The sequence below is a fragment of the Arvicanthis niloticus genome, chromosome 5 (genome assembly GCF_011762505.2).
Source record: "Arvicanthis niloticus isolate mArvNil1 chromosome 5, mArvNil1.pat.X, whole genome shotgun sequence".
Classification (NCBI taxonomy): domain Eukaryota; kingdom Metazoa; phylum Chordata; class Mammalia; order Rodentia; family Muridae; genus Arvicanthis; species Arvicanthis niloticus.
In genome coordinates, this window is record NC_047662.1 from 1786839 (window position 1) to 1811253 (window position 24415).

Here is a 24415-nt window from a genome sequence, read left to right on the forward strand (position 1 = left end):
GATATTCAGACACCAGCCTTTTCCTTTTAGAAGGAAGGAATCTCTCTTAAAAGGTTCCCTCAGAGACAGCCATATGCTCCGGAATGGTGAATGTGATCACAACCAGGTGATAAGCCCTTCCCAGGGAGCCCTGTTGGCTGCTGGTGCCCTTGCAAGTATCTGAAGCTTGACTGAGCACGCAGAGAGCAGAACAGGCAGGTATGCAAAGGCACAGTTCTGGCCTTGTCTCTGCATTTATCAGTGACACAAGCTGCAGCTTTCATGTCAGGAGGCTTAGCTAGGACAGGAACATCCCCCTTACTCTTAGAGAGTCCTCAGAGATGGGGTGGGCCATCCCTTACGGTAGATCCAGGACAGCCTCTCTCTCTTGAAGTAGCAGAAAGCTAGAGGCACCTCATACCCCACCCTATGTCCCAGTCCTCTCTCCAGTGTCAAGCACTGCATTGACATTGGTGTGTTGGTACAAGGAGACTGTGGAATGCCACCAAGCAAGCTCCTTAGGCTGGTCCTAAAACATCACATGGTCTCCCGTGACCTGTCTGCTGACAGGTTCAGCAAACACGGCACACTCTCAGGGACTTTGCAAGTGTGTGTGTGTGTGTGTGTGTGTGTGTGTGTGTGTGTGTGTGTCCCTGAAGCCTGGGACCCTAAGAAAGGATCCTCACAGAGATGAATTGAGCAGTGGAGCATCCAGTTAGGTCAGGCAGCTCAGGATTCCTCTCTGCTGGGTGTCAGTACAAGGACCTCCATTCAGCAAGCTAATGGAGTTTGGAGATATGCACTAGGTTTGGGCCAGTGCCTGCTCCTTACTGAACGTGTAGGACAGTTTCCTGATGGCTCCTCTCTACCTGACTGTCTTGTCTTCTCAACCCTTACTATTTTTCTCCTTCTGGCTGAAGCCAGATCGTTGAAAGCCAAGAGACCTAATGGCCCAGGACTCACCCTGCCCTGGGTGGGCTGCAGCACAGAACTACCACCCTGTACATATTTAACCAAGAGGTCTCTATCCCTGCTGGGAACAGCACCCAGGGTGCAGATTTGGATAGACTGTGTAGTGGAAAGAAGCCTCCTAGGGTGACCTTTGCGTCCAGCGTGTGAGCAGAAGATGGGGCCTTTCTAGGCTTTAGTGGTCAGTCTCAATGTCTAGATTTATAGTGTCACCTCCACCCTCCTTGGCTTTGAGAGAGGAGAGAAACTATAGGTGGTGCAGAGGCACACCTGTCCACAGCTCAGCTCTCATTGGCTTCTGTGGCTGAATCCAGCTGGGCTGAGCAGAAGCCATCCATGGTCACTGACAGAGCCTCCTCTGGAGGCCTGAGTCTTGCATGACGTTGGCCTTGCCTTGCCTCAGTCTTGCTTAGAGTCACTTTCCAAACCACACCTTCAGAGTTTATTAAAAGAAACATCATAAAATTCCCAATGGGTTAGAATTTCCCAACATTCAGAATATGGCCTCTTGTTATTACAGCTGAGCCAGGCACAGCCTGTTTGGTATGCTACACTTTGGTTCCCTGGATGGCCTGAACAGGCATACATGGGCACCTCAGGGAAGCATGAAGGGAAGGAAGGAAAGCCTTTGGGCCTGACACCACCCCTCATTTTATTTTTCAAGTATGGTTTTCCATCATGGCTTCTATTCTCATAGAAATGATATTATAACTTGCAGACACGAGTCTGTGTACTGGACTTCCAGTCCAGAAGGGCAAAGTCCAATTTCTACCATTCCTTTGTCATTTGTTGGTCTCAGAGAAGAACCTTGTCTGAGATCCCTGCTTGTTGCAACCACAGGCTGGATGCTGCAGTGTCAAACATCGGTCTGTGAGATTGGTTCTTACACATAGACTATGGGTTCTCAACAGAGCAATGCCACAGTCCCAGGCAAATGGGGGACCTCTGTTTAGAATAAGTGCACTAAGCAGATGATCAAGGACACACAAATTCACTTTGCTTTTCATGGTGGGTGTGATGTGACCAGCTATATGAGTCTGCCATGTGAGGAAGGAAAGGGCTAACCTGGTCTACCTGGAATTATAGACCAGGTTAGCCCTTTCCTCCCTCATGTTGCTTCTGGTCAGGATATGTTATCATAAACTATAAGTTTCCTGTGAGATCTTGCCTTTGTCCTGGCAGGGACATGGATCTGCCCATGATTCAGAGCCATCTGAAACTCGAAGTCCACATCTGTCAGTCACTAACAGCCCTTTCCAATTTGCTTTACAGCAGATGCTGACGGATACAGAGGTGTCATCCCAGGAGAGCTGCATCAAAAAGGTAGGCGAACACACCCTCACTGCCGTCACCCCAGCACTCTTTCATGCAGCTCTTGGTGGGGCGGCTGTGTGGTCTTGATTATTTCTGAATCACAGGGGACAAACACAGTCTATGACCAGAGCGTTTTCTGCACACACACACTATATGGATGCCATCATCAGGGGTGGTGCTTTTTGTTCATTTTCATGGTGTGAGCAAGGGGATGACACCTCACCAAGCACACCCAGCTCTTGAGAACAGAGGAGAAGCCCATGCCCGTGGGAATGGCTATAAGCTATGCAGACACATGGAAACCAAATAAAGTCAGGTTGTGTTTATTTAAACTATCTTCAGTGGATACTCACATAAAAAGAATACCGGGGGTGGGGGCACAGATTCGACAGATCCTTGTGCTGTGCTCTTAACTCCCAAAGAGGATTCCAGCGTCGCTTTAAGTAAGCAAACCATTAGGCAAGAGAAAAAGCATCAACCGGGTATTGTCTACGCCTTTCTGGATGGTGATGGATCATAGCTGGTTGACAGATACGGCTCTGAGAGACCCAGAGACAGAGAGAGAGCTCTGCAGAGGGAAGGACACAGACATTCCCAGGGACACACGCAGAGGTGTGAGCATACCTGAGCATTTACACTATAGTCTATGTAGTGTGAATCAGGGAGATGCTCAGGTCTGGAAACTTCCTGAGCTCACTCACCAGGTACTGTGTGCAATGCGCTAGTGCAGAGGAAGACACTCGTGTATGCATGCTCATACAAGCGTCTTATCCTGTGTTCAGGATCTTCCCGTGAAGATGCCCAGGAACAAACGTGGACACAGAGCTCTGTTTACACACACCCTTACCTGGAAGTGATGGGGTCTCAGCTCAGGCTGCTGACTATGCTCCTGCATCAGCACCACGCGGCCCACCGTGTTACTCACCTGGGGTCTTGCAGTTGAGGGGCCCTGCCACTCAAGTGAGCAGACAAGTCTGTTGTGCAGTGGGCTAGGCAGGTGGGCAGGGCTCTCTGCCAGGAATGGGACCTGTCCACCCAGGCAAACTCCGGCAGCGTTTTTGAAGGAAAATTTTGACAGTGGTCCTTTCTCCCTTTCATTCCTCCATCTCTCTCCTCTGCCTTTTAGCTGTACCATGGATCAGATTCTCACTTCCCCCTTTGCCTCTTTGGATAATTTGTGTTTTCCGAAAGCAGAGGGGTAGGGGCTGGAACAGAATTCCTTAACTCAAGAATTGTGGAGTCGTGAAGCATAGTCTCGTCCATGCCACAGACAGAGCTGGACAGTGTGGTACTCACCGAGACCACACCCCGAGTCTCTGGGTGTGCCTAGCTGGAGTCTGTAGGGAAAGGTGGACTCTCAAGGATCCACCCAGCCTGGGTAGAAAGGTTAAGGTCAGAGGTCAAGTTCAAATGTAAAGGGCCTGGAAGGAAAGGTGCTGGATGCTCTTGAGTGGAAACAAGGGACGGGATGAGCCTGGCCGCTCTCCTCTTGCTCTGGGATGGGAGGCAGGCATGCTCCCTCCCCCCCCCCCCCCTATAAAATGTGGTTCAGTGATGCCTTGTCTAACCCCAGGATAACCCAGGTTATCCCGAGAGCTGCTCAAATTGTGAGGTACTCTACGGCCAGAGACCCACTTGATGCCTGAGCCACAGAGCTGCCTCGATCACAGGTCCCCATGATGCCTTTGAAGTCCCAGGCCAGGCTGAGGGAGGGTCTGTCTCAGAGCATCAGTGGGTCAGCACCAGAGCCTGGAGGGAACCGGGCTAGCTAGCTGCATCCCAGGAGGCTTCTCAGCATTCAGCCCAGCCCTCTTCTTCCTTCCACCTTACTGGAGGAGGTTAGAGGCTGTTCTTCAGGGCTGAGGAGCTGCTGCAGCACACCCAGGGGCTACTGAACAGAACAGTGTCAGACGTCCACAGCATTTGGGCATTATGCTTCTCCAGGGTCATAGGAGAGGAATTAAAGCTTAGTCTGAGGTCTGGAGCTGAGTGGTGGGAGATGAAGGGACTGAACTGGAGATGGGAGTTGCAAGTCAGTAGCAAAGGGGACGACACACTTTCACCTAGCTGGAAACGTCTGCTTCACCAGCATTTTGTCCCTTAAAGCTGTGGTTGATACAGACTTGTGCCTTTTCCCGCTGAGACCTTGATACACCCACAATAAAGCTGGTGAATTCCTGCTGTCTTATTTTGTAGTTTTAGGTCACCTGAAGGAAGACTTTCACACTGGTATTAAAGATAGGGTAGGGGATCGTGGGGCAAAGAGGCGTGTGGAGGCTGTGTGGCCTTGGGGTGGTCAGTGGCTGTCTCTGAGCTTCACCTGTTTCTTGCCGTCTGTCAGCTTCCATGAAATGCTTTCAGCCTTTGACACTGAGGAAGGAAGGGGAGGTGGGGGAGGCTGCTGTATTGAGTATTAAGCATTAGAGGAGAGGTTACCACAAGGGTGCTGTACTCTTCTTAGTTTATTCAGAATTTACAGGAGAAGGAACTCAGGACCAGGCAAGCATGGTTGCACATGGGACAGCTGTGTCAGGGTTCACATCCGAGACTGCAAGCCTGCACTGAGCGAAGCTCAGGCTGGCCTACTCTATCTCCCCTCTCCATTCTGCTCCTCTTCCCCCCCCCCCCAACCTGGTCTCCTGCTCACCCCCGTTCATCCTTCTGTCCTTTACTCTCAACCTCCCTGTGCCCCCCCCCATTGTCCCCAACATTGTGGCCTCAGGCCCCCAGCTTCTATGCCTCTGTTCCAAACTTCCAGTGCCATCTCTGCCCCTGCCCTTCGTGCCTTCAGGGCCTGTCACCTGAGCTTCCCCAGAAGTCACTTTGGCTGTGGTTGGAGAACCCAGGACCTCTGGGGCTGCCCCTCTGCCAGCGACTCTATTTAGTCTGTTTACTTAGAGGGAAGCCCGGGGGCTCCTGGAGAGCAAACATCTGCGGGAGATAATCTAGCGAGCTGTCCATCCATCACTTGGCCGCCCTGGCTCCCTGGAGAGCACGACGGAGCCCGTAATAAAAAGGCCGGGAGAAGAGGCTTTGGGGACGAATAAAGAGCCGTGTTAAGGGCTCGCAGAAAATGGATGGAAGACATTATTAAGGCTCAATGGCCGCCTTATCAAAATCCAATAGGATAGACATTTGGCAAAGGCTTAAATTTATTCTTTGACTTTCTGGAGGGTTTGAATTTATCCGTTAACAAGAGTGTAGTCCACCCGGGGAGATGGTATCAGCCGAAGGAATTTTGATTCAATCTCCTCAGTGATATGAAAAGGGAAACAGGGCCCCACAGCCCTTTTCCTTTGTCCACTTTATCTTGTTTTCTTTCAGCGTCTTGCAAAGGAAGGAGGTGTTAATACAGGGCGACTGGGGAGAAAACACAAACGAAAGGAAGTGACCCTTTTCTCCTGTGTTTTTATTTCCACCTTTCCTCCCTCTCTCTGCTCCCTCTCCGCCCCCAAATAAAGAAATCAGGGATTTGTACCATTCTAACTGGGACTCACTCACAGGCTGGAAAAGGCTCCTCTCTGGAATGGTCCAGCCTGCACTCCTGGCCCATGGTGGGAGGCGTGGAAAGAGTAAAAAATAAATGGAGAGGGTCAGCGCTGGGTCCATAAATCTCTTCCAGTTATTATTTCGTACAAAATGCTACAGGTCATAAAAGCCGCCCGATAGCCCTCGAGTGGTTCAAACAGGATGATTGATGGATGTTTACGAAAATCTGTGAAATGGTTATTTGGGCGTCAGACCCGGAGCCTCTCCCACTGGGCTAGGGGACCTTTTTCCCATAGTCCAGTCGTGGATGAGCTGCCTCTGGTGACCGGAAGCCCAGAGGCCTCGTGGCTCATGAAGAATGACTGGAGCCAGGGGTATGAACTTAGCCTGCCGAGGAAGTGGCAGCTTGGGCAGCCGGGCAGCTACCAAGTGGCTTTTGTGCAACGATTATTTGGATGTCACACATCCCAAGATCTAAACAGGGCTGCAATGGAGCGAGCTGTTTGCCTCTGCAGACCGTTTCCTCACAGGGAGGCAGGGGTTGGTTTATATTGTTCCTATGTAGCTGGAGGGTGAGGCTGTGGGCAGACACACACACTGGGGTTCTGCAACAAGGCTCTGACCTGCAGGTCAGGATCTGACTGGTATTATTGGAACCGGAAGGCTCTGTACCACCACCCATAGCTTGGCCATCCTGGGTTATGCTAAGAGCTGTCACTGAGGTGAGCTTAGAAACCTCTTCCTCCCTTGCCCTTACCAGCCAACTGGCAACCCATCAAGGCAAATAGCTATACTGCAGGGTGTTGGTGTTTTTTTCCCCACAGACTCTCTTTATTACAAGAAAAAAAAAAAAAAAAAACAAATCCAAAAAACAAAACAACCCCTCCCCCAAAACACAACTAACACAGCAAACACTGTGATCAAAATTATTAATTTGTATGTGGGATCAGTTATGTCTTTATGAAATCAAAGTGTGTTTGGCTGCCCCGGAGACAGCCCCGAGTTGATTTTGGTAATCTCAGGCTGAATAGACTTGCCTCGTTGCAGTAAGCCAGGGACAAAAGGCTGGACAGTGGTTGAAAGCCCTTTGAGAACATGTCTCTCTTTCCATTGTTCTGGGGTTGCTGATAAAAGAACCCGGAGTCCATTAATTCAGTGAACGAACATACAGCAAAGTCAGTCCCCTCTTGAGAACAATAATGTTGAGGTCAGCTTCGGTTGCCATGGAAACTAAGTACTCCTAAGAAGTTTGCATCCTTGATTTTGCTGAATCAAAGGCAGCAAAGTGAGGAGGTGTTGCACTGCGCCAAGACAGCAGAAAGTCGGGAAGCGCTGCCTCCCAGAGTCCCTTCTCCTGATGGGCCTGCCGGCCGATGGCCTTGGGACCCTCAGTGGCTCTTTGAAAACAGCCTGCGTCTGGCTTGAGAGGCCCCTTTCGGGATTCATTCCAGAGATGGGCGGAAAGCTGTCTGGGAGGAGAGCTGCGGTGGAGGCTTTAGCCACCCCTATGGGGACAGCTTGGGGCCCCAGTTGGACTCTGACCTTATCCCTTTGAGTACTTGAACTAGCTTCTTAGGGCAGGGCCTCGAACTGTGGCCCCTTTGCAAGGCGATAAGGGTGACTAATGGCCCGTTAGCGTGGCCCCAGTGAGTTATGAGCAGCCCCAAGCTCGGTGATGACTGCATAAGCGTACCTCCTGAGCTGAGGTGATGTTGATTACCCCCACCCCCCACCGGAGGCGCTCTTAAATCAGCTTGAACCATCAGATTAGGTGGGCAGAGGTGCAGTTAATTAATTTCCTGGCGGTAATTTATTGCCTGCTCCCGTGGGTGTTGTCTCCAGGGCTCTGCGTGTTGGATGAAGGCTAGGACAGTACTCAACCAACTGAAGGCACACAGGGCCTGGGGGCAGGCCAGGGGGACTGTTTATTCCCACCTTTCTGTGCGAAACGTCAGGTTTTGTCTTCTCTGAAATCTCTTACGTGGCACCTGTGAAGGATCTGTGGGAAGTCTCTAGGTAAAGGTCCCAGGGGAGGGGTCAGGAGGGGTGCCAAGTAGCAAAAACTGACTGAGCCTACTCTCCCTGGGTTTCTAGCAGGAAAGGGAGAGCAAGTGCTCCTGGGGACTCTTCTCTGGCCTCAGAAACTGTCAGCAGAGAGAGTGGCCCCTTCCCCTGCCCTCCAGTTCATCTCCACCCAGTAACCAGGCCCTGCTCTTGCTTCAGAGTCCTTGGCTTCAGTCTTTGAAATTGTGACCGCATTGTCCCCCTCTGAAAACGGTACATAATACAGGCCTGGTGTTCTGCAGAGCTTGGGGAGTGAGTCAGGTCTGGAGGGAGAAGCTGGCACTACTCTGGAGTGGATAGGCTGGGCAGCAGGGACCATGGCAGCTTCTCCATAGAGGTGAGAGAAGAGGAGGGGCTTGGTTGTCTGGACTCAGGAGGTGTCTGTCTCCAGGGCAGAGATGCATCTGCAGAACAGAGTTCACAGTGACCCTCTGTCCAGCCTCACAGCAAACCAGCATCTATGTGCATACAGGTGACCCTGTCACTGTCACCCAGGCAGCCCTTGTGAGAGAATACTGGGGAAGATAGCCAAGTGGCATGGCCTCTCCCGCACCCGGATCTGAGCAGGATTTATTAGGTGCATTACTGGCTTTATAGGAGCCAGATGGAAGTGTCAATAAAGTCGGTCCGTAATCTTCAGGTGTGTGCAATACTGAGTTAATTAAATTGTGCTGCGCTATTAGGAGAGAAATATATATTGGCTGGAGATTCTCATTCGGCTCTTCTGCCCCAAACACACAGTACTATGCAGCCAAGTTGGGAGTCTTAGGCCTCAGTGTGGAGGGTCAGCTTTGGCCTTTGTTCATTCAGACCGCTGCCCATTGCTCCCGTCATCAGCACACACGATGTGAAGACATTCCACTTTCTGGACAGATGGTGGGTACCATGTTCCCCAGGGAAAGGATGGTTATCAGCTCGAGCACCACAGATACCTTGAACACTTCCCCGCAGCCAATCATATTGTCAATGTCCTGTTGTCTGACAGGGCTGCATGCCTGGAGGAACATCTCACAACAGGATACAAAAGTTGAGTCTGTTTCCTCCTCGTGGAACAGGCTAAGCTTCCTAGGCCTCACAGACAGCTTCTGGGGATCCATTGAGAGCATCGGAAGCCACATCCTCCTGTATTTGTGTGTTTAGGGCAGAGCCTCTTAGTGCTTTGTCTCCAAGTAGGATTTGGGTGGGCCCAGGAATCTCAGAGGTTGGGAGGCTTCCCTGGACAGCTGTCTCTGGAGGAGCCAGGCCATTGTGGAAAGCTGTGTCATCTCTTCACTTCTAGAACCTTCTGTCAGAGAGGACACCTGCTCTGGGTTCAGAGGAGGGTAGCTGTGGGTAAAGGCTGCCCAGTCCTGGGAGAAGGCATGAGCCCACTGACATCCCAAAAGTATCTCTGCTTGCTGATTCCTCTAGGGCAGTGGTTCTCAACCTCCCTAAGCCTCTTAGTACAGTTCCTCATGCTGTCGTGATCCCCCAACAAAAGTCACTTTGTTGTTATAACTGTAATTGCGCCACTCTTATGAATTGTACTGTAAATATCTGGCATACAGGATATCTGATACAACCCCGAAGGGGTTGTGACCTTCAGGTTGAGAACCGTTGCTTTATAGGGTAGCACTGGCTTCTGCATCCATCCTTGATACTTCTGCTCTGAGGGGGTCCCATGCGCAGCTGCCACTGCTGTCCCAATGTCCAAGCTCTACCTTGTGAAGCATATCTGTGCTTTTCCTGGGCCACAGTAGAGGCAGGAAAACAGTGTGAAGGGCAGACAGACACACATGATGGGTTCCACCTCCCTCTCCCCAAGGCACTGTGTGGCAGACACCACGCAAGCTCATCTGTGGCTCATCTACACTTGTGGCCATTTACAGATTGTTAGCCTTGTGATACATTTACTGTCACCCTGCAGACATTCTTAGCCTGTTTTTACTGAACAGGATAACAGGGAGACCCAGTGTGACACTGTCAGATCCTAGCCAGTAGCCAGGTTGTAGCAAGGTCTCAAGTGTATGCTCGGTGGTCCCACATAGCCCCAGAAATGCTCTGCAGCCATGGTGGGATGCTGATCTGGGCCCCTCTACTGTCAGAATCGGAGTGGCTGTGCACTGTAGACCCAGCTGAGTACAGGATCCAGCAAGCCTGTGTGAGCTAGAGTCATTGAAAGAAGGTGTATCGGTAAGCTCTCATCATGGTCAGGCTGGAAGACAAAGCATCCTAGGAACCAGTGACTTGAACTAGTCTCCCTGCCTCTCTCAAGTAAACAAGCCAAGTTGCTCGTGGCCCAGCAGAGCATGATTCTCCCCTGATGGCTGGTCCAATCTGATGTGAATATCTGTTGTCACCTGTCTGGGGTGTATGACCCTGAGGCTCGGGGGTGGAGAAGAAGAAGTAAACAGGTTCATTCCTATGTTAGGACACAGGGAGAGCATGTGGCCACTCTGCCCACACTAACCTTGGCCAGCAGGACATGTGGGAAGTGAGCTCTGCCTCTCAGATTTATGCCACAAAATGGATGGGGCAGCAGGCTTCCTGAAGGAGCTTGTGTCTAGGCTGACATCTGTCTAGCTTGCAGGTCACAGTCGAGGGCAGTGCCATCCTTCTGGATGTGTTCAGAATGAAGCTGAGTTCAAGTAAACCTTAAGTGCAGAGACAGAAAGAATGAGGGGTACACAGCCACCTTTCCAACTGCCATGGCTGTACCTGCCCCTGCTGGACTCATGCCAACTTGCAGATGTGCCTAACCCTTGAGAATGACTGTCTTATCCTCAGGTAGAGACTCTGAACTTCCCCGAAGCTGTGAAGCTTCAGGAGATGTGAAGTGAATCTTCACAGGTGTCCCAGGGCCTTTTGCTGGGAGAGAACATGCCTGGGGCTGGGAAAGAAACTCAGGGTAGCTCCTGGCTGGTTGTCATTGACTAATGGTTACATAGCAGAGTATACAAACCAAACCAACCTAGTGTTCAGCGCCCCCAAAGTATCATCTAGACAACTTGACATCAAAGATTGGGATTCCAGCTCAAACCACAAAACCAAAAAGAACAAATAGAAATCTTAAATGCACATGGACCTGTGGGTGAAGCCATCTGTAGATGAGCATAGAGCAGGATCCATATCTGTCACACTGGGTTTAACAAGAAAAGGGGCAGAATGATTAGAGGGAAAGAGGCAGGGTACACAGGCTGGTCAGAACTGGGGACAATGCTTTAGGACTATGACAAGAAATACCAGGCATTGTCCAAATGTCCAAACCCAGAGAAGGTTCTACTTAGTGTTATCCTGAATGTAAGCCTGAATTCCGTTCAATTACAATGTATCAATGTTATCAATGTATCAACATTGGTCAGTTACAATGTATCAACATTGGCTTATTAACTGTGACATGTATGACTGAAGCGTAACAGGGATGTTGTGTTAACTGTCAGGAAAGCCTTGATTGGGGCAGGAGCAGAGCTCTGTGCAGCTCTTAAGTGCACTCATGTTTCTGTAAAACAAAACTTGTTAGACAAGGGAGTCTTTATTTTCTTTTAAAAGTTTTAAGAGCTGGGGAGGTGGCTCAGTCAGTAAGGTTTTTGGTGTGCAAGCAAGAAGACCTAAGTTCAGATCCATTTAAAAAGTCAGGTGTAGCAACATGTGCCATAATCCCAGAACTGGGTAGGTAGGGACAGGAGGATCCCTGGAGGCTACTGGCTAGCTAGTTTAGCCAATTGGTGAATTCCAGGTTCTATGAGGGATGCTGAGCTGGTTAGAAAGATGCCTCCTGTTAACCTCTGGCCTCCACATGTATGTATGCACATATGCACATATAATGATCATGAAAAGGTGGCACATTATACCCGTGTATGAAACACACACAAAGATGTACACACATGAGGAGTCTAGAAGGAAATACACACGTCAGGCCGCTTCCTGGTGACATCGTGCGGATTGTTTTAAGTGATAACTGCATGAAGTGGGCTGCAGTTGCTTCTATGTTACAGCATGTAAAACACATCACACTCTTCCAGCCACAGCGGCACAACCCATGGCAGGTATACGTACCCCTGGTGGTGATGGTTGTCGTCAGGCTTGGCTTTTGAGTTCAGAACTTCTGTGTCTTGCCTTCAAATGAGGCCTTTGGTCCCACTGACCTAGATATTGGGTGACATTCTGCCAGCTGGGGCTGAATGGAGACACCTTTGGCAGGGGTATAGGACACTCATATGGGCATAGGGGAATAGAACAGCCAGTCTGTGTAGCCATGCACCACAGAGCTCTTTGCCTTTCATCCTGTAGCCAGAAAGTTCCAGAACCATCCTGAGGAGCCACCTGGGCTTCTGAGAAAATAAACTTTCTGGTACTTTGTAAAATTGCTGAGTTTTGAAAGCTGCTACCGTGGTGTGACTGCTCTTCCCAACAGGATCTCACGGGGACTTCTTGGTTGTTGGAATCCCCCAGCCTACGGAAAATCCAACTTTGCTTCCTTCACCCACTGAACAAGCGTCTGCTAAGCACCTACTGTGGGGCACAGGGAGCTGTCCAGAGTGCTGATTTGCCATGTCTCTGTCCTCCTGAAGTCAGGGTCTTGAGAACTCAGTTGCATGCACAGAGGGCCCTTCTCTCTTCTGTTCTCTGTCATATCCCGTGATATGCCTCACAGGAAAACATTTCTAAGACAACCCCCCCCCCCCCGCCTGTACTGTCTGCTCTGTGCTATTTTTAATTTTTTGATTTCTTTCCATTTAAAAATTTTTGCGATTTATTGGGTTTTTTTTTTTTGAGACTTTCATACATTCCCCCCCTTCATCCAACTCTTCCCATGACCCTCCTGTGTCTCAAATACATGGCTCCTTATTCTCTAGTGGTAATTGTTACAAATTCATGTGCATACATTGGTAAATACAACTCAGTAAGGTCATTTAGTGTTGCCCATGTGTCTTTAGGGCTGACCTCTTGGGATTGGCTAACTTATCATGGATTCATCCCTGGAGAAAGCGGGTTCTCCCTCTCCAGTAACTATTAATTGTCTGTAATTCTCCTAGAGGTGAGCCCCATGCCATAGCAATTTGATGTTGTTTTTTTCTGTCTTGTTTAGGAAACCATATTTTTGAAGCTTCCTGGGCACAGCGTCCCCATCATATATAGAAAACAATCTCCTAGTCCATAGTCCTGGTCCTTTGGCTCTTGCAATCCTCCTCCCCCTTGCTGTGATGTTTCCCAAGCCATAGCTACTATGGTGTAGAGCTATGTTGTTGATGTGTTGGCTGGGACAACCCTACAGTCAGCCCTTGCTGTGCTATAGTCAGTGTGGCTCTCTACAATGGTCTACTGTAATCTCTTAATTTATAAAATTACATTTTAGTGTGTATCTATGTGTGTATGTGGGTGTGTGAGTGCATATGTGTATGCATGTGTATATGTGTGTATGTGTGTATGTGTGTGTATGTGTGTATGTATGTGTGTATATGTGTGTATGTATGTGTGTATGTGTATGTGTGTATGTATGTGTATATGTGTATATGTGTGTATGTATGTGTGTATGTGTATGTGTGTATGTATGTGTGTATGTGTATATGTATGTGTGTATATGTGTGTGTATGTGTATGTGTGTGTATGTGTGTATGTGTGTTATGTATGTATATGCATGTGTGTGTATGCGTATATATGTAAGTGGGTGTGTGAGTACATGCGTGTGTATATGTGTGTGTATGTGTGTGTATATGTGTATATTTGTGTGTGTGTGTTCCACAACTACAGGTGTTGAGGGAGATGAGAGGACTCTCAGGAGTCCATTCTCTCTCCTTCCACCGTGTGGCTCCTGGGGATTCAGCTTAGGCCGTTAGGTTTAGGAATATGTACCTTCACCTGATGAGCCATCTTGCTGTCTCTGCCCTGTGCTTTCCAGGCAGGAGTGCCCCATGTGCAGATGGGCCGGGTTGTGCCTGAGCCCCGGTGAGCCAGGAGGCCTGGCCTAGTCATGGGCAGCTCCTCCTTTTCCTCCGCCATGCACAAGGAGAAACTTCAAGGCTAACAAATCGGTTTTTGGTAAAGGGGAGTGCGGCTCTTAATTCAACAGATTCAGCATGATGTGCCATTTTCTTATTTAATGCTCCCTTTTCCTCTGATGGATACCCTCTCCCTGCCTCAGCCTCTTTGTATGCTAACAGGATTCGTTATCCACCTGACGTCTACGTCCATCAGTCTGCTACACCCGGCAAACCACAGCTTCTTCTCACCCAGTTAGCAAGATGTTGCTTCCGTGTGCCTTGATAAATGAAGTCATAAAAAGCAAGACTGTTATTTTATGTTGGAGCCTCCGCTCTGCTACTTCTGAGCAATGGCTGAGACCTGGAGGATTAGCCTCAGAAATGTTTGCGTTGTCAGGGACGGAAAATTATCACCTAGACAGAGTCGGTGTTGTGTTCATCACAGACCAGCGGGGGGTGGGGTGGGGCTCAAAGGCTACACTATCTACTTCACAAGACTCAGGATGAGGAGAGAAGGGGTGAACTCCTGTGTTTGCCGTGTTTACTTAGAAGGTCCGACGTTCCATGGCCAGGCCAGGGCTTCCTTCTAGCCCTCCAAACTGGGGACTCTGGGTTCCTAAGGCCCTGAAAGGGCAGATAATTATCAGAAGAGAATCTGAAGCGTGGGCACCCCAGAGAGCTGCAAAAATAAACCGAGGAGGAGGGGTTTTGAATGGCTCTCCTCCTTTTGTACTTCTGTTTTGGACAAGCCGTGCAGAGGCAGGAGCGAGAGGGAACTGGCAAGGCGGAAGGAAACATCAAATTAGACCTCAGAGGGAGCGGGATCGGTGGCCACCTGAGGCGGAGAAGGGCCGGGGGCGTGGAGCATCTCAGTCCCGTGGCTGTCCATGTGCAGCTCCCACGGAAGACCATGTGTCCCTTCCTGCTTAGATTACCTGAGGAAGGACAGGGCAGACCTGAAGGAGACGGTCTGCTGTTGGGGGCGGCAGGCAACGCAGCTGTGCAGTGGTTTCAGGAGGGCGAGCCTGAGCCCCTCTCCCTGCAGTCATGCTCTGAGAAGGTGATGGCAGAGGCCAACCTGCCTGTTCTTGGGCCACATCTCAGGAGCTCAGGGGGACTCATAGCTGCTCTGCAGGGCAGCGGTATAGTTCCTCTTTGTATCCAAAGCCTGTGTGGACAGGTATATTTGCTCTCTCAAGGTTAGCCAGGTACAAAGAGGCAGCCTGTTCCCAAAACAAAAATGAATGAATGAATGAATGAATGAATGCTACTTATCCAGTGGACTCAGACTCTCCAGTACCTACTGTGCCCAGAGAGGACCCAGCGAGCATTGGCCTGGGGGCAGCAGCCCACATCCCAGGCTTCCTCAGGGACCATGCTCTAAGGAACTGTCCTCGTGTTCCGGACGGCCCCTCCCGGGGTTCCCTCTGCACCCCTTGCCACCAGTCTCCAGTCTTTCTTGTCTTTTGGCAGTGATTCTTTTGTGACTCGGTTTCCATGACCTGGTGCTATATAGAAAGGGCCGCTCCCCAATTTGCCTCCTTATTAAACCACCAGCTCTTAATCCAGAATGCAACTCGAAGACAAGCATACAGACAGAGCCTGTGTAAAATAGCACGTGGCACAGGTTTATAGCATGTAGTGAGACAAAGGTTGGTTGGTGATGGTGATGATGATGGTGATGGTGGTGATGATGGTGGTGATGATGGTGGTGATGATGGTGGTGATGGTGGTGATGATGGTGGTGATGGTGGTGATGATGGTGATGATGATGATGATGATGAAATAGATGTGTGTCAGGTATGCTGGGGATGCATCATGCAGTGACTGTTGTTGTCTCATGGTGAGGTTAACATGAAATAAATCCATCATCAGCAGACCATGCTCTCAGTGGGATATATGTCATGTCATCCTCCCACCCTAACACACCGCTGTTTAATGGTTTTGTGCTCTGCAGGTTGAGAATTCTCCCTATGTCCTCAAGGACTGAGCAGGAATTCTGACTAGCCTGGCCACTGCCAGCATAAGGTGAGAGGGTGGGCCCGGGTATCGCAGGCTGTCTCTAAGAAGAGACTTGAACACAAGCTCCTAAGTGTGGTTTCTATCGAGTGTGAATCACTTGTGCACCTGTGGGAAGAAAGGAAAAAAAGCCTTCAACATGAAGCATTATGGTTGATGACTGAAACTATGTTTGTAGGACGAGAGCCCAGGATGGCTCATGTGTGAATGGCAAGTGGGTGTTTTCAGGCTGCGAAACCTCAGAGAGAAGTGTGACTGGGGATAGGGGAGATAGAGGCATTGGGTATCTTCTCAGTGAGGAGTCCAAGATGTCTCCAGAGAATATTAAAGTGGGTTGTAACAGTGTCCAAGGATAGCCCTTCTTTCCTACTCACACAAGCAGCATCAGCCTGTCGGGGGTGGGGGGGAAACTACAGCAGGAGATTCAGGACAAGTGAGACATGGAGCTGGGGGTGGAGGAAGGTGGGTCCCTTAGGTCCCCGGATGACAGGTTTATTCACCTTGGAGGGAACAGAAGCTTGGTGAGCACAAGGTGGGGGTCGTAGCAACATGTATGTGCGGTGTGGGCAGAGAAGGAGCCGGAGTAGGATGGGGTTGCATTGGCCACAACTAAGGGGATAGTGGGGTGCAGGGGAGAGATGGCCAGTCCTCAGGGGAGGACCCTCCCTGCCTGGTTCATTATGGAGGACACAGTAGGGGAAGGGGGTGTGCCCCTGTGGAGAAGGAAGTGGGGTCACTATAAGGAAGCTGGCACCAGCACCCTGGCATGCAGATGCATGGGGTATTGAGGATTCACCCTGAAAATGTGCGGTGCTGCTGGCCAGAGGAGTGACTCTTGCCATGGACCACCTGGCTTACCCTCGGGAGTTGAACACGAGAGCTAAGGTGTGTCAGGGAGGCAATGGTGAGATCCAGTAAATAACACGGAGGGCAGCCAGGGTCACATGTGTGATACCACCTGCCAGAGCCCCTGGACAAGTCAAGACCAAGGTCAGCAGCTGGTATCCCACAAAGCCCAGCCTCCCCCCCCCCCATGCCCACCATCCTGGGCGAGGCCATGAGGTCACTCTTTTCATTAAGTCCTGATTGTTTCAGGTCTAGCCAGGGCGGCATGTAACCCAATCGCTTACTCAGCAAGAACAGTCCTAGCTGCGGCCACCATGAATGCATAGTTAATAACTGTGTTCTCAGGGAAACCACACGGCTTCGGAAGTTCAGAGATGGGCCTCGCTCCTGGGTTGGTAATGAGAACTTAATAAAAGTAGGATTTTGTGCAACGCTGGCCCTCTGACATCTTAATCTTTATTAAAGAGACGTAAACTTCCACGGAGCTGGCGGGTCTGCCTGGCACAGCCAGGCGCCAGGAGAGCGGGCAGAGGTGGCCATGTATGCCTAATCCAGCAAGAACAACTGAGCGGGAGCCTCGTGTCCCCCGGGGCATCTGGTGCTTACCTCAGCAGACGTGAATTAATTGCCAACCCGAGAGACCCAGGGAGGGCTGTGTGCACGGCACCGTCCACACTAGAAAGGGACTGATAAACAGTCGAGGTGTTGCTGTCATGCTTGGTCAGGAGGACTGAAGTGTTGCACAGTGGTCAGTATCTTGTGTTTCCAAACCCTTCCTTCACTATGCATGGAATGAGTCTGGGGTTCCTGATACCAGCCACTGCTGTGCACACCTATCATGAGGGACTGGGATAGGGTGCATGTGGAAACCTGGCTGACACCTTTCTAACTTTATCTGGTGTGTATGTTCGTGTGTGTCTGGATACATGCGTGTGGATGACTACATGTGGAAGTCATAGGTCAACACTGGGTGTCTTCTACCTTTCTCTATCTTATATTTTAAAGGATTGTGTGTATGTGTGTGTGCGCATATGTATGTATGTGTGTTTTGCCTGCATGCATTTATGTGTGTTTTGTTTGTGTGTGTTTTGCTTGTGTGTGTGTGTTTTGTCTGCCTGTGTATGCTGTATCTGCATCTGTGTGTATGTGTGTTTTGTCTGCATGTGTGTATGAATGTTTGTGTGTGCATGTGCGCGTGCCCATGCGTGTGTGTGTGCATGTGTGTGTGTGTCTTGTCTGCATGCGTGTATGTGTGCCACATGATACCCTCAAAATTCAAAAGAGGGCACTGGATGCCCTGAAACTAGAGTCATGGAATGTTGTAAGTCATTCAGATGCTGGAAACCTAGGTCAGGTCCTCTGCAAAATCAGCAAGTGCTGATAACCAGTGAGCCTCTCTCCAGCCTTCTGCCTTCGTCCTTGAGATGCCTGGAGCTGGACAGTTCAGCTAAACTAACTGACCAGCAAGCCCCGGGGCTGCACCCGGCTCCACCTCCCCAGTACTGGGATTGTGGGTACACACAGCCACACCTGACTTTTAGGGTGAGCAGCACCCAGCGTGTCCATTGTGTTACACTCTTTATGTCAGGATGTTTTCACTAGCTCAGTAGAGCGGCTGCATCCGTTCATGATAACACCTGCTGCTCTCCTTCCTCGGCTCCCAGCACCTCGCATCTGTAGTCAGACTCTGGGTTTACCCACCCTGGTCTTAGTGTAGAAACAAAATGATACAAAATGATACATTTTTCATTCACTCACCTCCACGTCTGCGCATGTGTACTGCGGCCTGTGCCCTGCTTGATGTGCCAGACAGGCTCACACCTGGCCTCTCTGTTCATTCATGTTGCTGTGACTACTGCTACATAAGCACGAATGTGCAAGGACCCATTTGAGTCCTTCCGGCTCTCTTGGGGGCCACTGCACAGAGTGACTCTTAACGCCTCTGGCAATGCTGTAGGCTTGAAGGGCCTGATCAGATAGCACTGTGCAGTCTGTCCTCCTCGGGAGCCACATTTGGTTACCCTCCTCTGAGTCACTCATGATGGGAAGGGACTAAAGCTGCCATGTTTGGGGAATGAGTCCTCTACTCTGTGAGAAGGTTCTCTATCCATACGCCACTATAGAATGGATGAGTAACTGTCAGAGACTGAGGACTGGTCCAACTGTGGGGAGCTTCCTTCAGCCCACTGGGACCGATGGTGAGGCAGACTCTGGGCAGAGTCAGAAGTGTGACTCTGGCAGCCATTGTTCTACTTTCGAAGAACAAGTTAGAGACAAGAGTCAGTGCTGACCCCGGGAACCCTCAAGCTGTGTAATATCATGTTTCGACACAGACGTGAGCACTTGCACGCGAGCCCTGGGTAAGCCACCCAGCACTTGCCTTCTAGGCTGCTTGGTTAGCATCATGTCCCGTGGGTCGTGTGGAAGCGCCCGTTTGTCATCTGCTAATCCACTGGGAAGAAGGGCAGCGTCTTTGTCAGTCTCCAAGCAATTAGGATAATTAAAAAAGAAAGCTTATTGGGTAAACATGCTCTGGGACTGTGACCCCTTAATTAATGGACTTCGGGGAGAGATTACAGCGTGGTAAGATAATTAACACGTGCTTGGGGGTTAGCGAGGAGAGTTGCAAACGAGGGTGAGAGGACAGGGCCACTCAAGGCACAGGGCTCTGAGGAAGACAAGCAAGCCCACAGCCCCGAGGCAGCAGGCCCACGCTGTCTATGGGGAAGGCTGAAGGAAGCCTGCCCTCCGTTTTTAGTGTCTGCTTCAGAAACCTATCCCACTCAACAGGAGGCTTGGTCTTCTTCTTGGCCTTCATGGCCCCACTGGCTACCATTGTGGGAGCTCTGGGCAGATGACCAGAGGTTGCCTGAGGTGTCTCCCTCTTCCCACCTCTATCTCAAGGTTCCATGGCAGTACCTAGTATATTCTAATATTCCTAGAACCCTAAAGGTGGATGGGCCCAGCCTTCCCAATTAAGCATCTTCTTGAAGCCAGAGAAGCTTCCACCCTTTGCACTAGGGACTGGATTTGATTTGTAAGTTGTATCCCCGAGGCCCAAGTTCCAGACAGCCTGTGGGGAAAACGGTAAGCTTTTTCTCATCTCCATGCCTTGTAGAGATGGCAGCTCAGGCCTTATCCCTACACTTTATAATGGTGGGGACAGAGGTTGGTATAAGATGTGCTTTGTTTTCCCAGAAAGGTCCTGACAGTGGAACTAGTAATATGCTGGTTTCTCAGGTCTCTCATAGATGAGGGTGTTTATACCTGTGTACCTGGGTGGCTGAGAGCTACCTGCTCAGTCCTGGGGATGAGAAAGCCCTCCTTGCAGCTGGACATGGGCCCTGCCTAGTCTGGCACAGAAATGCAAGACTGAGGAAATGTCTGTGATTTGTAGGGACATAGGGAGGATCAGGGTCCAATTTCCAGTCCTCTGACTCTTAGGATTGGAATTGAAAGTGCTATTTTTCTCCTGATGTATATTCCTCAAGGAAACACCCTAATGTGCTGGCCTACTCCCCCCCCCACACACACACACAACACACACATACACACAACACAACTACACAGTGAAACCTGAAAGGTAGGGATGGGCCCTGAGGCCAACTGTGAGGAGCCCTGTTGGTGGCCATGGGGCTGAAGTCTCACAGGAGCAATAGGAGGATGGCTTCAGGATATCCCTGGAGCTGGATAAATCTGGAGCTTGTTAAATGAGCTGGAGACTAAAGCCAACCAGGTCTCCTGAGTCCCCACAGTCCCCACCCACAGTTACCTCAGGCGCTCAGTCTGAGGATGAGACAGAAGCTGGGGCTTCGTGTTTTTAGTTTCAGTTTAAGGCAAAGCCACCTGGAAACCCCTAGCATCAGACTTCTGCCTCAGAATCAGACTGAAGTTACTGTCATGCACCCAAACAAGCAATGGCTCTGAGCCGGGGCCCTTGATACAGGGCTCCCCACCCTCAGCTGCCATGCTGACAGGTCATCTCCTAGCCCCAACCCAGCCATCTGACTACACAGTCAGTGTCTTTACTACCAGATGCGGTACTCATATAATGAGATGGTTCTCTCTAGGTTGCCTGGCGGCTGTCTGTCTGGGGGCTGCCAGGGTGAGGAAAGGGCTCTCATTGGCCAGAGGACAAGAGGTTCTAGAAGTCTCTTAAATGTTGTCCTGGGAGGGCTGGTAGCCTGTAAGTTCTAGTCCCGGGTCCTGCTTCCACTTCCTATAGAGAAGGTATAGAAGAAGGACTTTGCTGTCTCAGGCCTGGGGCCTATGATATAATTTTTATTTATAGCATAGCCCAGGGCTAGCCGTGTCATTTGGGATGGGAGTGTTGGATTACAGCATCTTCCACTGAAGTTCTTGGGACATAGAAAATCTGGGCCTGGGTGCTCAGGAGAGCACCTGGCTCAGTCCTGGGTACAGAGGGCAGCATCTCACATGTGGTACAGTGTCTACTGTCCGGGTCCTTCCAAGGACCCTGCTGTTCCTGCTAAGAACCTCCTGATATTCCAGATCTAGAAGTACTGACCTCCCAGGCTTCTCCCCCTAAAGTCACTTAAAGTCTGGGCTTGCACAAGTTAGGACAGCCACTGTGTCCTGGCTACCTTCTCTCAGGTCTGAATTTTAAGGAAGGAATGAAAGCTTTTCATCTGGTGCCCCATGTCCTTCAGGGGTAGCAGGATAGAGTCTCAGTCTTGATATAGGACTTAGAGCCACACTCAAGGCCCTGAACAAGGCCTTGCTCCCCACCTCCGTCCTTGACTAAGTCAAGGGATAGCTTCCAGTGCTCTGGGTGCTGAGGAACATATAATAGCTATAGTCACGGTTCTTCTGGTCTCCAGCCTGGCCTTGGACATTGTTCCAAGTAAAGCCATAGCATGGTGTATGGGTTTCTCTGAGGTTTGACTGGGCCCTTGGCCAGTGACCTATAAAGTGGATAGAGCATGCCTGCTTTCTTGGAGCTATCCAGGAGGCTTTCTGCCCTCTGTGAGTGTTTGCCTTAGAAGAGTTAAGGCTTTGGGTACCCTGTGAGACGTACTACGAATGTCAGAGCCATGATATCCACAAACCCTCAGAGACTGTGTACGTGTGCACTGTGTCCAGAGCATGTGAGCAGGTGTACATGTATTTACACATCTGTTTGCACACATGGACATTTTCATGTGTGCATGTGCACAGGGAGTACATACATGCATATACAGGTGTGTGGTAGGTTCGCCCATGTGCCCTGTGAATGTTTATATGTAGTGAGGTGCATGTGTACACGTGTATATGTGTGTAGGTATATGTAGGTCTGAATGTGCCAATGTGTAGAAGTGAGTGTGCATATTTGAACATGTGTGTGTATGTATGTAGATAATATACAAGAACATATCTCTGTGACTTAGGTTTGCATTAGATTTGTGTAAGTATATGATGTGTGACTATCCATATGTCTGAAGAGCATATACATGTGTGTACGTGTTTGCTTGTAGCCTATGTGGGTACATAAGGGACATACGTGCATGCACGTGTGTTGGAGCATCTATGTAGGCATGTATGTGTATGTGTACAGGCTGTATGTGTGCATGTGAATGTGTAAGACGGAGAGGGAGAGGGAGAGAGGGGGTGGGTGCTGTTTGTTCCCTCAGCTGCTGAAAGTGAACCAGTCACATCGATCTGTGATTAATGAGCCAGGATCCGAGTTCTTAACTAATTAAGTACATTAAATAGAAAGTCCCAAAAAAAAAAAAAAAAAAAAAAAAAAAGCAAAGGAGGAAAAAAAAAGACGAATACGAGACACTTTTCAAAGCTTCTTTAATAAAAAGTGTATTTGGGATTTGACCGTAATGGCTGTCCTGGCTTGCCAAAACCTGACGCCCTAGCAGGTAACTTTCGTCAGGCAGATCTGAAATGGTACCTAAATGAATTAGCAATAAAATGGACTTAGGCCGAGCAGTGGGGGCCTCCATTAATCTTGGGTTAATCACTAAAGAGGTGCCATTCACTTTTCTTAAGAAGCCACATTTTTCTCCCCTTGCTGGCGACCAGATTTCATAAAGTAACATATTTCTAATGAAAGGTCTCTGCTTGAATTAAACCCTGAAGGTTTATGCAGATTTTGCGTTTGATTACTGCTGGCATGGGCTCTTAGCCGGCTGCGGAAGGAAGGTCCGTTCTGAAAGGGCCCCAGCGTGCAGTTCATAATATTCTTTGAAATAAAATAGCTCACTTGTGCTTAGTGGCTTTAATCAGCCCTGACTTTTGATAGTCAAACAATAGCTAATTACAGTAGCACCTGCCTTCCAGGCCCTGTCACGTCGGCTCCTGCCGGAGAGAGGCCTTGTCTGGAAGCTGCGTGATCCTTAGACTCTCCTGCACAGAGTCACGAGAACTGACACTCAGCAAGTTTGGTAGCCATTAGCAAAGGGTTATTTTGCCGCTGCTGCTGCCGCCGCTGTATTGCTGGCTTTTCCATTACATTCTTCTTCTTTGTATTTTTAGGGGGATGGGGGTGAGGGCAGGGACGGAGAAAAGAGGCCTTGGGGTATGAGTCCTGGGTTCTTTGAACCCAGCTGCCGGGCAAGTGTGCTTTCTCTGAGGACTCAGGGCGCCTGGCACGCCATGTTTGGGATTTTGAATGGGGTGTTGTGAACCCCGAGAGTAGGCCCTACACAGAGAGCAAACAGATGCTTTCAGATCCCGATGGGCTGCTCCAGACAGGGGCACAGATCCAGAAAGTTCTCAGGGCCAGCCTATCTCCACTGGGCAGAGTGTTTTCCATGTGGGATGTGCCGCCGATGTGTGGGGACCAGAGAGACTAGCCCAGTGGAAATCAGAAATTACTACCTCACTTAGGTCTTTCTTTTCTCATTAATTTTGCCTGGAAAATGAGCTTGGGTTTTCGAGAATCCAGACAAGTGAATGACATCGGCCCATCAGCCCTGGGATTGACAGGCCCTGTGACGAGTTCCTGGAGATGAGCAAGGATGTCGGCAGTGAGTAGAAGTGGTGGGCGCCATCCTGCAGGCATTGGAAGGCCTGGCCCTCACTCTTGCACACAGCAGCTTCTGCCCACCTGACTCCCCCGATCTGACCGGATCTACCCAAGGCAGGGTAGGGCCACAGACATCAGTCATCATCCAATTAGAGATAAGTTCCTGAAGCATGGCTACATTACTGTTTGTTGCTATGGGGACAGTTTTGGGCACATCAGGCCAAGCCAAAGGTCCCACTAGCATCCATATTCCCACCAGAACTCCATCTAATTCCTGTCTGGAAGAATATTGAAGGGACACAAGGGTGTTCTGCCCCCATCAATTCAGGTGATTGAGGATGATATGGAAACTTAAAGGCAGAGCTGAGGATAGGAAGAGAGCCATGTGACCCAGGGCCACAGCTGGTCACAGGGGTCCAAGCATAGGGAGCAGAGACCAGAGCTGTCCTGAACTACCTCTACCAGAGGTGCCCTCCTGAGCCATCTCATCACAAGACAAAGTGTCCCCTCCCCTCAGGTTGTGTACACATGACAGCCCATGCATGTGCGGTCAGTGGCCATGCATGTTTGCCAGCGGCACACCAAGTTCCTATCACTTTGTGGGCACCTTCTCCTTTCAGCTGGCTTTGGTCTCTGACACTGCATCATGTTAACAATTACCCACTGCCGGCACTCGCCAAGATCTAGCATTGAAAAGGCTTCTGGGAGGGAGGAACAACTGGAAGGCTGTTTTCTGTTATGGCAGGTTTATTTTTCCTTGCAATTATGTCTGACTAAAATGTCCTTGTGCGGGGCGGGG

The 24415-nt window shown here is 50.0% G+C and overlaps 1 protein-coding gene across 7 annotated transcripts in view; it reads left to right on the plus strand.

Annotated features, from left to right (window-relative positions):
• The window catches only part of Prdm16 (PR/SET domain 16), a 318204-nt gene that overhangs the window by 157804 nt on the left and 135985 nt on the right, over positions 1-24415 (plus strand). For 5 of the 7 annotated variants that reach the window (XM_076933618.1, XM_076933613.1, XM_076933619.1 and 2 more), the window contains one exon: positions 2221-2271. In XM_076933618.1, coding sequence (XP_076789733.1) covers positions 2221-2271 — 51 coding nt within the window. The remainder of the gene's footprint in view (positions 1-2220; positions 2272-24415) is intronic. The other 2 variants (XM_076933615.1, XM_076933616.1) reach the window with 1 other exon arrangement.